This window comes from Octopus bimaculoides, chromosome 7 (assembly GCF_046866305.1).
Source record: "Octopus bimaculoides isolate indiv1 chromosome 7, ASM4686630v1, whole genome shotgun sequence".
NCBI classification, from domain to species: domain Eukaryota; kingdom Metazoa; phylum Mollusca; class Cephalopoda; order Octopoda; family Octopodidae; genus Octopus; species Octopus bimaculoides.
In genome coordinates, this window is record NC_142934.1 from 49,569,492 (window position 1) to 49,582,866 (window position 13,375).

Consider the following 13,375-nt stretch of genomic DNA (forward strand, 5'->3'; position numbering starts at 1 on the left):
TAGATATTGACTTAAAAACCCTTTGGAAAGGAAAAGTCGAAAGAGGTTATTATGAGCTTGCGTTGGTGGATTTTGAAATATATTAAAAAGAATACGTACTGGAGTATTTTGTACAAACATTGTCTATGTATGCTGATACTAAGCAGTGAGTAACTAGCAAATTGCAAAATGAACTTATATTGCAACAAACAGAGTCAGTACAGAGAGGAATGACTGTGAAAGGAATATTAATATTTTAAACGAAGTCTTTTATAGAGATTTTTGTTAAAGATATTTTTGAAAATATAAAACTAAGAAATAATTTTAATTTTTCAGGTTAAATATTAATACAGAATACATAGTTGGGATCTCGATTAATATTACTTTTAAGCTTAATAAATATCTTAGTGAATTTCACTTTATATTTCGAATTGGTAAATTTCTCAGCTTTTGCAGTGTAGCATAGATGGAAATTACATTCTACTTAAGAAACGTGTTCTTAGAACAGAAACGATAGATATTTCTTTTTTAAGGAGATATAATATACACTGATAAATATACATTTTTCTTTCTATGATAGAATAGGTTCAAGTGTAATTCAATGATCCTTTTGAGGTACACATGGAAATGAATGCCGATGATATTGCCTTTTTGTGACTCCATGCATTAGTTAGATTTGTTCATATTGAACTACGTTTGAAACACAAAGTGTTTATTGGGGATATTCTTGAATACCGACATAGTTATCACTTATTCATACATAGAAGGCAAAATTTTAATCAAATTGAATTTGAGTTTTCTCAATAATTGGCTCATTAACTTTTATATTGATTTTTATCGAAAGATATTCTACCATTTCGTAATTCATGGTAATTTTATGATTTCAAAAGGAGAAAAAATATCAAATTAAGTTTTCTAAATACTTCAGAAATGTAGTACCCTTCAGGTCATCTGTAAATATCTGAATTGATGCCATCATGTGTAATCGATATGAAGAACATTTTGATTATAGTTTGATGGATTCCTTTTCAAATCAATATATGTTAAAGCGACATGATGACGAAAAACTTATACATTATGCAACAAGCTACACTTGTTGAGAGTAGTGTTTATGAGTAATTAAGCTGCATATGTAGTTTCCTGCTACAATGTTAAATGTGCGAAGGTATCAATTTAACACCTGCATACACGTGGCTCATGTTTCTTCGTCTCGAAAATAATGAAATGCACACTAAAGTTCCCAGGATTTGAATAGGAAAGATAGATTGCAGGGCCTAATTTCTGTAGTTTTCTTCGGTGGTCCATCGCCCCGAAAGCAAATTTTAGCTTTCTTTCAAAACCCTCTCCTCTGCGGCATATATCATGCAATAAACACTTTTGGTAATTCTACTCCGTGGCCAGACATGGTAACTTGTACTATTCTTTCTCTAATTGTTTCAAGTGCATATGTAATCAAATGCAGACAGATATCCTCTTGATCATTCTAACTTTGATCCAGTGAACGATCGAGAATGCATGGGATGGGAGAAGAAAGAGCAACACCAGCAGTCAGCTGGTACTTATGAAATGAAATGACTTGTTAAGAAACAAAACTTATTGTCCGGTCCTTGAATTGATCCCAATCTCTTATGACAGCAAGCTCAGCTCTGTAACTATCTACCAACGTACCTGCACTTAATGTTTTATTTGCGTAATCACACCTCAGAAAATTACATATAACTTGTTACATATGTTGTTCTATGACGGTCGATTGTTCGATTGACATTCATGAAATTTATAAAAATAGCCGCTCTTTGGTACATGGTAGTCGAGAATTTACTACCAAATATATTATGTTTAACTAACTATTACACATACAATAACTGGACGTGATTGGATGTTGAGTGTTTTATAAAACAGCATTTTCAAGTGCACTAGTTGATAATGAGATAGTTTCACCATGCACTACTGCTTTTTATTGGTAAAAGTATGCAAGTTCAGCTTTCTGCAAAAATATTACCTACATTTGATGTTGACTGAAAATACAAAACCCATTTCATATTAATTCTTAACAGGTAGATAGCAGGAACATATTGTAGTAGAATGTGATAATCCAAAGTTTTCAACAAGACGCAATTCAAGGCCATGGACTATAATTGCCCACAAGTTTTATTTCACAACATTTGCTGCAGAAGTTTTATAAATAAAATGAGATTTTCTTTGTAAGAAGATAGAGCACAGAGGAAAAGCTTTATAGAAATTAAGTCTTTCTGTCTACCATTCGTATGCAAATCTTAGTAGGTCTAGTTTACATTTCATAATATCCCAGACGGTAAAATACGAGCCAAGTATATACCAACTTAAGTATACATTACTAACAAGCAAAGGCTGAAGATCAGGGAAGGGGGTCTTCAGAAATTGCCATTCTTCTTTGGTAAAATCAGTACCTTTGATAACAAAACGTTTTCTGTTGACTTATGAATATTACTTTGCTGCAGGATGACCAAAACGAAAGGGTTCATAGTTGACATTTGATTCTACTGAAAAAAATATACGTAATCGGTCTTGTTCTACGTAACTGTTAAGCATAGGCCACATAAATCAAACATTTATCTACTCAATAAAAAAGGTGATTAGTCTTATCGGAGGCTTATACTCAAATCCATACGTTATTCAAATACATACACAGGCATACTTAAATGCAAACGTGCACGTACTTTTTACAATTACTATATTATAAGCATTACTGTAAATATTACTATATTACAATTACTATACTGCAAGTATAACTATAAGTACTATTTTACTTATATATGCATTTATATATTTTTTATCGTTCGGGTCAATTGATATATGTATGTATGTATGTATGTATACACACATACATATGCATGTAATTATTACAGACAGCAGTGTGAAATGTATTACCCAAAAAGAAAACTATAATTGTCACTAAATATAACTATGGTGTTAGAAACACCTACATTGCTAGAAATATGTGCTAAAATATTCTAACACTGTAGTCAAAGCACATAATTGTGTACATAGATAGTGAGAGGGTCTATAATCTCCGGGAAACGCCAGTCGAGAATTCCCTATAATGACCGGTTGGTATATATATATATATATATATCGTTAAAGGTGCGAAACTGAGTATTACTATTCAGGTTGATAACTGATGAAGAATTAAGTGTATATATATATATATATATATATATATATATATATATAGAGAGAGAGAGAGAGAGAGAGAGAGAGAGAGAGAAAGAGAGGGAGATATTATATATTGTATTGTTGTTTTTTCGTGAATTCTCCCATATTATATATATACACACACACACACACACACACACACATATATATATATATATATATATATATATATATATATATATATATATATATATATATATATATATATATATACATAATTGTCTCTTTCTATCATTTTTCTACTCGCCACCGATCCCTCTGTATAGTGCATGTTTTGATGCACGTATACTCTCATAATTAGTTATCCAGTTATATTAGAGAAATGTTTCTATATCTATACAATAAACGGTCTATAATTGTCAAGTCAAGTTAAGTTCACTTCATCAGTATCCGATGAAGAACAGGTACAAAAAATATATATATAAAGAAAACTACATTGTATTTAGTAATTACACTAATATGACTACGTGATGGAAATCAAATTGGTTTGGTTAAATTTTGTAATAGTTTTTTCTGCTTTGACGCGAGTTGAAAAAAAGAAAAAGAAAGCCAAAATATTTTACAATTCTGAATACAATATTGTCGCTAAAATAGTGATAGTTGCCTGAGAATTTTACATTCATGATGATTGATCATCTGCTCACCGGATTGATATCCTCGAAATGAAAGATCAGTCGCATATTTGCATATGTTTTTGTCATTAGTTACTTAATGGCGATATTTTTTTCGTTTGGCGGGTGTGATATTAGATGGTGAAAAATATTTATTATTCAAACTGCAATATTTCACAGTAAACATATGAGCGTATTATTTATTATACGCAACCTTTTTTTCTCTTTACGCTTAAAAATTAAAACATTTTACTTCTTTTATGAACTTCTATTTTATTCGAAGAATTTAAATATACAGTAAAATACGGACATACAGACATAAATACACAACATATATTGTGATATATTAAAAGTTTATATTTGTATAAAATAATATCATATATATATATATATATATATATATATATATATATATATATATATATATATATATATATATATATATATATATATAAGGACAATCTCACGAGAGTAATCGAATAAAATCAAATTTCTTGAAGATGGAACATTATATTTATTGATCTGTTTTCTAATTTGTTTATTTTTGTACTTCATTTCAAATTGCAAGGAATTTAAGAGCCATAGTGTTGCAGATCAAATGTAGAGATTTGAAGATTACTGTAATTTTGAAATCTGAGACTCTTATTTAAGTGTTTTGGCTAGCTTGTTTATCCCTAGATGGATAGTCGGTCAAACTCCTAATAGCAATGTTAATATGTACTGTTTTAGATATGAACTCATCACCCAGGGCGTTTTTATATTGCATGTTTTTATATAAGATTTAATTATCTTGCACAGACACCTCATTTTTACCTCTGTCAAGTTTGTTTTTTATGCTGATTGCTTTTTAACCTCAGGTTAATCCTGATTTACTAGACTATGGTCAAATGTTTCCAGCTGTGATCATCCTCTATTCTTAAGTATCAAGGGTTACATTGTATTATGTTTTATTCACATCGGTAAAGTGTATTTCAGAAGCGATTTACTTGTTATTGCTACAATTGTGTACATTCAGAGACTAATTGTAATTTTCTAGATGCTCCATTTCAAACTAAGATTTGCTAGTCACCTTATTCTTGCAGGTTAACTAAAAAAAAAAATAATAAAGACTGTGTAACATAGATTTATATTATAAATTTCGGTAGTGATGTTTTACTAAAGTGGTGTGCATATACGTACTACATTGAAATCCACATGACTTGGTTGTAGAAGTTAGCTTCCTCTGATTATAATCAAGACCACGTTTGATTATTAAATCAAGAAGCTAATATTCTTCAGTGTTAGAAGGCCTTAGCTGAAGTGAGCCACATGATTTCAATTGGCTTGTCTCTAGTAGTGTTTAGGTATGGTAATCTATCTTTCTGTTTAATATATCTAACAGCGAAATATCACAACAACTGTGCTGAGTATTCTTAGGTATGTTAGTAAACTGTTAAAGCACAAAAGTATACCTTGATGCACAGCGAGAACCAATGCAGATTTCTCCAGAATTAATGAGGAAGTGTGTTTGTTTACGCTTCCTCTGCTAGACATAGCAGCTAAATTTGTCTCGAATGTAAGCTTAACATCTATAAAAAGAAATGAAACATTAGACAAATTAGTATCGTACAAAGAAAACACAGGATGGCTATAGTTGGAATGACAATTAGTGTTTCGTATACTTGATCAGAGTTCTACTGGGGCTAAACTACGGCATGAGCGTCGCTGTATCTTATTTCCCGTTTCATACAAATATGATAGGCTATGGGTATATTCGAAAGGATTATTTGAATTATATTAGAATATTTACCTTATAATTCGACCACACTTCTATTAACCACTGGTCTCTTGATACTTCTTCAGTCTTTTGATATTTCTGTAGTGCTCAGTTTTGTTTCCTGTATGGAAAAGAGCTTGTAATTTCGTCTAAACTCCAGTATGCACTTATCATGCATTTTAAATAATCATAATTTTTACTCTATGAAGAAATTCTTACACATATGAATAAATATTGCACAAAAACAACAGCCTATACATGAACACATTCTTAGTACATTAATAATTTCGTGCACTGGGTGCGCTGCAAGTAACAGTAAGATCTGACACTTTCAAAGATATATTCCCTACAATGTAACATTAATAGTTTAAAACGTTACAATGATGCTTCTTTCTAGACAGAATTTCCTCATCATCACTGTGTGTTCCAAATTATATGCAAGAGAATCTTTGATTAGTTTTTAAGAACACATTTAAATGCCTCGATTTGCAAGAATGAATATAATGAAATGTTTTCACGCTAAAATGATAATGAAATACTTATACCAGATTATGTACTAATGGTTGGAGTAGAAATCACTATAAAACATCAATATTTTTATGTGTTTCATAGTTTAGGCAGAGGAGGGAGATGAGCATCCTTTAAAGGCTTCTGAGACTAATGACAGGAAGTGAAGGTGTTTTCCCAAGATCGAAGCTCTGTCACGACTCCACTAAAACAAACCATGAATGAAGTGGTTTTGTTAAACTGTGCAATAAATTAAATATGTTATAGGAAAACGAGAGCAGGTCTCTTCTGGATACTTTTAAACTGTTTTCTATTTACAAAAATTCATTCACATGTTTTTGGTTGCCATAGCTGAGGCAGAATACTCTTTACCAATCTGCCGTACCGTGAGATTGAACAACCGTAAATTACGTTGTTGATCAACCGGAAATATTTTCTGCATCTACTTGCATTTTAAGTGATGAACAGAAATAGAAATCTATGTAATAATCGTTACTAGTTCAGACAACAAAATGGGAAGTCACATTATGAGAAGTGGATGGCTGAGTGGATATAATAACTATGGATAGGTCAGAGGTTTGTAATTTCGCACAAAATTTATTTGAGTCAAATCACTATCGACAGATTCGCATAAGTGTAAATAGGTAGATATCTGAGTAAAGTTGGACAGCTCACTCTTGCAGTACACCAGCAGTAACACGGCAAACTTTACGAATGATGGTGTACCTATATTGAATTCACTTCTTTCTCTCATACCATAAATTGGATAAGTGTGGCCTTGATAGGCACCTCATGAAACCAATAGGTTATGAATCTAATCAAAATTTAAATTGTGCTAACTTGATTATTCTACAGCATATTGTGGTTTATTTAACTACTAGTTGTTAAACTTTATCATTAAATCCTGTATTATTTGCTCGTGAAATGAAATACCTTTGTTTGCACAGGATATAAAACATTTTGTTGATTGAACGAAATTAGTTTCTATAAAAATCATCGCAACATTTATTCTCAATATAGTAATATTTCTTAGTTGGATTTATACTTGAACAAATTCAGCATAGTGTTTACAAGATGGAATAAATATTTCAGTCTTATATATAGAATCCAGATATTGTCATGGATATAAGTGTATGCTAAAATAGCAACCCTGACAGCCAACAACATTGACTACTATTATGTTCTCCCTGTCATTATTGCTCCTTTCTCACAATCACCTTATCATTTTTTAAATTATCGCTTCTTATGTAAGCCAAAGGGAAGGCAATTAGTCACTATCATCGACCTCGTTACTTGACTTCTACTTAATTTTATCGTCCCCGAAGAAATGAAAGACGAAGTGGATTCTGAACTCAGAACATACAAAGTCGGAAGAAATACATGAGCATTCTTTCCAACGCTCAACAGTTCTACCATCTCGTCGCTCTTATTAGTTTAACAATAAGCCTTTCTCCTATAGGCACAGAGTCAGCAATTTTAAGGGAAGCGGTTAGTCCATTACCACTGATATTTATTTTATCAATGCCAAGTGTAGGAAATGCAAAGCCAACCTCAGCGAAATTTGAACACAGAACGAACGCAAAGACGGATGGAATGCTGTTAAGCGGTTTTTCCCGGCGTGCAAAACAATTATACGCGCTTACCCCCTTTATTACCTTCATAATAAGAAGAATATCGAGCTTGAATTCTAGAGGATGAATCTAAATGTCAAATTTATGAAAATCAACGATGTAAACGTTTTCAAACACTTTAGTGCATGTAACTGATATACGTTTGTCATCATCTGTTATAATGAAACAAGGTAATTTACGATATACTGATGATGAACTACATGAGGATAAACTGAAAACTTTTCGACCTTGCATTAGCGTTACTGTTAAGTATCAAATTTTGAATAAGATAATGTACTTGCACACAGCGATTTCAACAAAGATATTGGTTTCAAATTTTGACACAAGGCCGACAATATTTAGAGAGTGGGTAAGTCGTTTACATCGACCCAGTGCTCACCTGATACTTAATTTGTCGACCTCGGTGGCATTTGAACTCAGAACGTATAAATGAGCAAGATACCGCTAAGCACTTTGTCCGGCGTGCTAACCATTCTGCGAGCTCGCCACCTTATTTTAACGAAAATGTTGACCCGAAGTTTAATAAATAATAGTTTTCTAGAAATATTGAACCGAAGTTTCATAAATTATATTTTTCATAAATTATAATGTTTCTAAAAAAAAAAAAATACGTTAAGCAGATAGAGATTTGTGGAAGCTATTTTACAACATAAATGAGAAATATATTACTGTATGAATTGATATTCCCCACATAATAAGTAGTATAAATTTATATTTTATATTAGTATTATTGTATTTTGAATGTCGTTCCAATAATTTTCTGACTGGTCAAAATGCCAACTTTCTATTGAAGGATGTTCGGCTGCTGTATTGACTTTGGTATTCTTAAAACGGAGGACATGACGAAGTTCTAACACGCATGCGATCTACAGCAACATTAATAATTGCTAACTGGTTTTCTTTAAAATAGTGTGAAATATGGAATGTATAAAGATGGTATATTAATTAATAAAATCCTCAAGAATGTGAAGAAATATAAGAAATATACAAATAATATTTTCAAATACATCAAGAATAATAATTTCATTGATATAATTTGTATATTTAACTTTTATTAATTCTAAATCTGTTCTTATGCATATCCTATAATAATATTCAGACATTTTGATTATGCTAGAAAATGATGATGATGATGATGATAATAATAATAAAAATAATGCAAATTTATGTTATATTTCCTTCGTGGCTTTTGCCAAAGTAGGATGATTTCATTCAGATTTGAAGGTCATTCAAACATTTAAAAGGATTCTTGCATCGAAACAACCTACAAGGATAAATTTGAAGTTGATATTTCTCGGTTGCAAATAATTTAAGTCTACCGTTATTTTGGGACTTTATATATGTTCTTTGAGCATGACCAGTTTCATATACATAAACAAACACACACACACACACACACACACACACACACACATATATATATATACTTATATATAACATCATTTTCCTAAGTCTGCTTATTCTATCAAACATTAATCATAACTTCACCCGATGCAGTCGAATGCAGACTCATATGCATACGTACAGACACAAAACAAATAATATCGGTAGAAATTTAAAATAAGCCAGAGTAAATATAATTTATCTTTCTAGAATATGTTACATTGTGATATTATGCTCTAAAGAATACTTTTTGATATATGCAATTGAAAACTATAAGGATCATGACAAACATATAGAATGAAGATCAATAATGGTAACAAGCTGTGTATTCATTTGTTTATTCTTTTCCTTTGTATTTTGAAATAATTTGTTCTACAGTATATGACGCCAAATACATATTCAGTATAGTTTCAGCCCAGTCTGTTATTTCTTTAGCATTACTTCTTGAGCTATGAGATAACGTTTCTCTTTCTACAGGATCTAGAAGTAAATTTATCAAAGTACATATTTTTGAAAATCGTGATTGTTTTTTTTTTTTTTTTTTGCATTCCCTTCAAGATTGCAACTTAATCGCATTTCAACTATTTAAAGACATGATTAAGTCATTAGTTTATTTATGTAATCAACATTAAATGACATTGTAGCACTTTCGACACTTATGTAATATGTGGCAGAGTTGTCTAACTAAATATTTATGAGATTTTTATTGCCTGTGATGGTTTGAGAGAATACTTGTATCAAATGGATGGCCTTATGTCACTTTTTCTTCTCTTTATGTTCCTCTTTATGTTCCGAGTATATATCTATAGTCAGTAAATTGACCTTTGGGACTTTAGAGGTCAATATAATGAAGTTCCATTAAGGAACTAGGAGGTATACACTAAATGATCATCTGTGTCAGCATCCGATGAGTAACAATTGTTCAAAATCCTCACTAAACCTGGTACCCCGACAACAGAAGGAATACACCTGCTCATTATCGTTACATTAAATTTATCTGTGACGTCCTAAGTCCGTGTCATCACAACATACAGTCATTGTTTAATCCATACGAACACTCCTAAAAAAGAATAACGCAAAAGAAAAAAAAAGAGAAAAATATTATAGCAGGTTGTTTGTTTAGATTTATATCGATGACAGTTTATAAGAATTGCAGTTGTTTTATCAAAGGCACTACTCGTTCATTTCATTGGTGTGTTATCGACGAAGTATCCTTCAGTCAATTGTGCTCTTTTCGTAATCCGTAGGCTTACAGTGACTAAGTTGAATCGTCGTATTACAGGTAGAGTTCATCTGACATATAGCAAAAGAAAAAAATATGTGGCGTAGTGGCATCGAACCAGCTATTGCATTATTCTGAATTATGTTTCTTAACTATTGGATCATATCGAGATCTGGGCATATATTGATATATCCATTTATTGAAACGCACCCTTCAATACGCAGAAATGTTCTAAATAGATGTTCGTCCGTTTTCATTATACAAAATTTAAATGTGAGGAATGTTTCTCTCCTTTATAAAAATATAATCAGAAAAGTATTAAATTTCTTCTCACAAAGTGTTTTTAATGTCAAATTAGAAATTTTAAAAAATGCTAATTTTTCCGAAAGGTAAATCGTTAATGGCCTATTAGTAAGCAGAGCGTTATGTCTTCAGGCTACATTTTCCTTCGTATCATTTCTCTAGCTATGTACTTAAAGTGTCAATGTCAGCTATTATGTCTGTAAATGTGAATAGTTTCGGAACCAAATTGTTTACAAGGAATTTTCTTTTCTTTCCTCTTTTCTTCCTATACTTTTTTCTTTTTATTACTTATTCTAATACTTTATCTGTCCATACGTACTGCTATATATATATATATATATATATATATATATATATATATATATATATATAACAGTATGTGTGCAAACGGTTGCTTGCTAAATACAGTGTTCACTCATCCAATATACTCTCTTCGCGAGCAGTCATTTTCCTCCTTTTGCCTCGTGTTCCTCCGTTGAATGCCTCATATCCGTACCAACCTCCTGGCTCTATATGTGTATTTCCGTTGTCTGCTTCAGGTGTGCCAGGGAAACGACATCAAAGGAATGTTCCAGGCCAGTCTTATTTATGTGAGTTACTTTGCTGGATTTTTCTTCATGAAGGCATCATTGAATGACGTTGCCCAATAATTTCTGACTGCATTTTCTTTCCTTTTTGAATTCAAACCTCTCGATTCTACGAATCTCTCTTTCTCTCTGTCTCTCTATCTCGCCTGCCTATACAGAATATATATATATATATATATATATATATATATATATATATATATATATATATATATATATATATATATATATATATACATATATATAACTGGTTAAGTAAATGACCGAGAGCGTCTTTTATGCCTTTGCTGCCATTGCTTCAATATTAAATTTGCTGAGTGGTGACGATCGGATTTAATATAAATAGGTAACCTTAATCAGTAGGGTAACATTGCATACTCTATACTTGCATAAACCTGATTCAAATGAGCAATTTTTACTATCTTTTCTATGTTTTTGAGGATTGCTTCCAATATTGTTTCATTGATGTTGATATGCTTGATTTTCTTAAAAAGGTCTTTTACGATAACTCTTTACATTTATATTTCCTTTTCGTTTATTACCTAAGGCTAAGATTCAGTTTTGTATTTTGCATTTGTGTTTGTATCATGTTCACATTAAGAACATGATTGAAAATAAATGGTACCTGCTTTTAAATATTGATTAATCAGTTGTTTCGCTGTAAATAAATTATTTGTTTATTTGTGCATACATTTCCCAAAATATTTCTTTCTTTTAAGATTTCAAATTCAGTTGCCAATCTATTTAATCTTTTTGTTTCTCTGCAATAAAATGTTGTTTATTCTCACTTTGCTGTCGATAGTTTCGTTTGCTTGCATATTAATTTTGCTAATGTATAATGATTACTTGAAGAGTCACAAGACATCAAATTGATAAGAAGGAAGTGTGATTGTTTTGTTACTCAAGTTTTTCACATATGCATTAGCGGCATAATTCAAAGGAGATTCGAAGCCAGCTCACAAAAACCTTATCCGTACACTGTAAGACAATTATCATACGAACACACGTACGCAAGCGTAAACTTATAAATACCAAAATACACACACACGCGCACGCACGCACGCATGCACACACATGCCTGCATACATGCATACATACACATATATCCACTCATACACATTTGTGTATATGTGTGTGTTTGTGTATTATATAGTTTGAATCTATCAAAATAATGCTCCAGTTATGAAAGTAGTTAAAACGTGTACAGTACAACAGACAATAAATTGTAATAAAATTTTAAATTCCACCTGTATTATTTCTGCATTGAAACATCCAGTGGGACACATACACAGAGAATGCGTCGATTTTTAACATAGAAATAATTTTCATATACATACACACGCGCACACTCATATTGTTGTGATATGTAGAGGAAGAGGTTGTACTCATAAGATTCGAAGTGCACTGAAATTAATGACGATTTCTTTACAGTTAAACATTTTGCCTATCATGAAAACCATTTAAAAGGAGGCGGTTCCAGAAAGATGATGTACTCTAAACGGAATAATAACGGGTTTTTGTGAGTCTTGTGGGTGAACCGGACAAAAAATGGCAGTTAAGAAGAGACGAGGTTGTCGTGTTAGGAGTTCGTGTATAGGTAGTATGAAATTAGTTAGCTCTGTGTAGTAGAGGGCTCTGTAATAGAGATGAGAAGTTTCAGAGAGGAAATAGTATGCGTGCCGGTGGTTGAGGTGTGCTGGTGAGTGACTTCTTGCAAATCAGCTCTATATTTGACAAAATATAGTTTTGAAGTTTTCAAAATGATGCAAGAAAACAGTATTTTAAAAACTTAAAGATATTGTTCATCATAGGTTATATTGTAGTTCGTTTTTAGATATTGGGGGTATATCTCTGTAAATATAGAGAAAAGAACGGCAGAAAAAGAAAGCGACAATATTGGTAAAGTAGAGGATAACACTTTGTCGTATCTGTTAAATTTAATAGAAAAGATATATTCAGGAGAATAGCCATGTCAGTTTCTTTCCTGAGATACTTTTGAACTGGATAGGTATGTATGGTGGAATTCAATTGGAAGAGATTTTCCTTGTGAGAGTATTGTGGAACTTGAATGCAAAGTGGGTAACAAATATAGGATGTTGAGAAGTCGTTGAAAGAGCCAGAGGTGCACATGTCATAATTGCGATTTGTTTTGCAGAAAAGCTACTGAAATTTTACATGCTGATGATCTTTGTCCCTAGCATTGT

At 31.6% G+C, this 13,375-nt stretch overlaps 1 protein-coding gene across 1 annotated transcript in view; it reads left to right on the forward strand.

Annotated features, from left to right (window-relative positions):
• LOC106870179 (carbonic anhydrase-related protein 10) overlaps positions 1 to 13,375 on the forward strand; it is a 1,185,504-nt gene that overhangs the window by 556,455 nt on the left and 615,674 nt on the right. Inside the window, exon 2 of the mRNA XM_089355291.1 lies at positions 11,124 to 11,174. Within this exon, the coding sequence (XP_089211417.1) occupies positions 11,124 to 11,174 (51 nt within the window). The remainder of the gene's footprint in view (positions 1 to 11,123; positions 11,175 to 13,375) is intronic.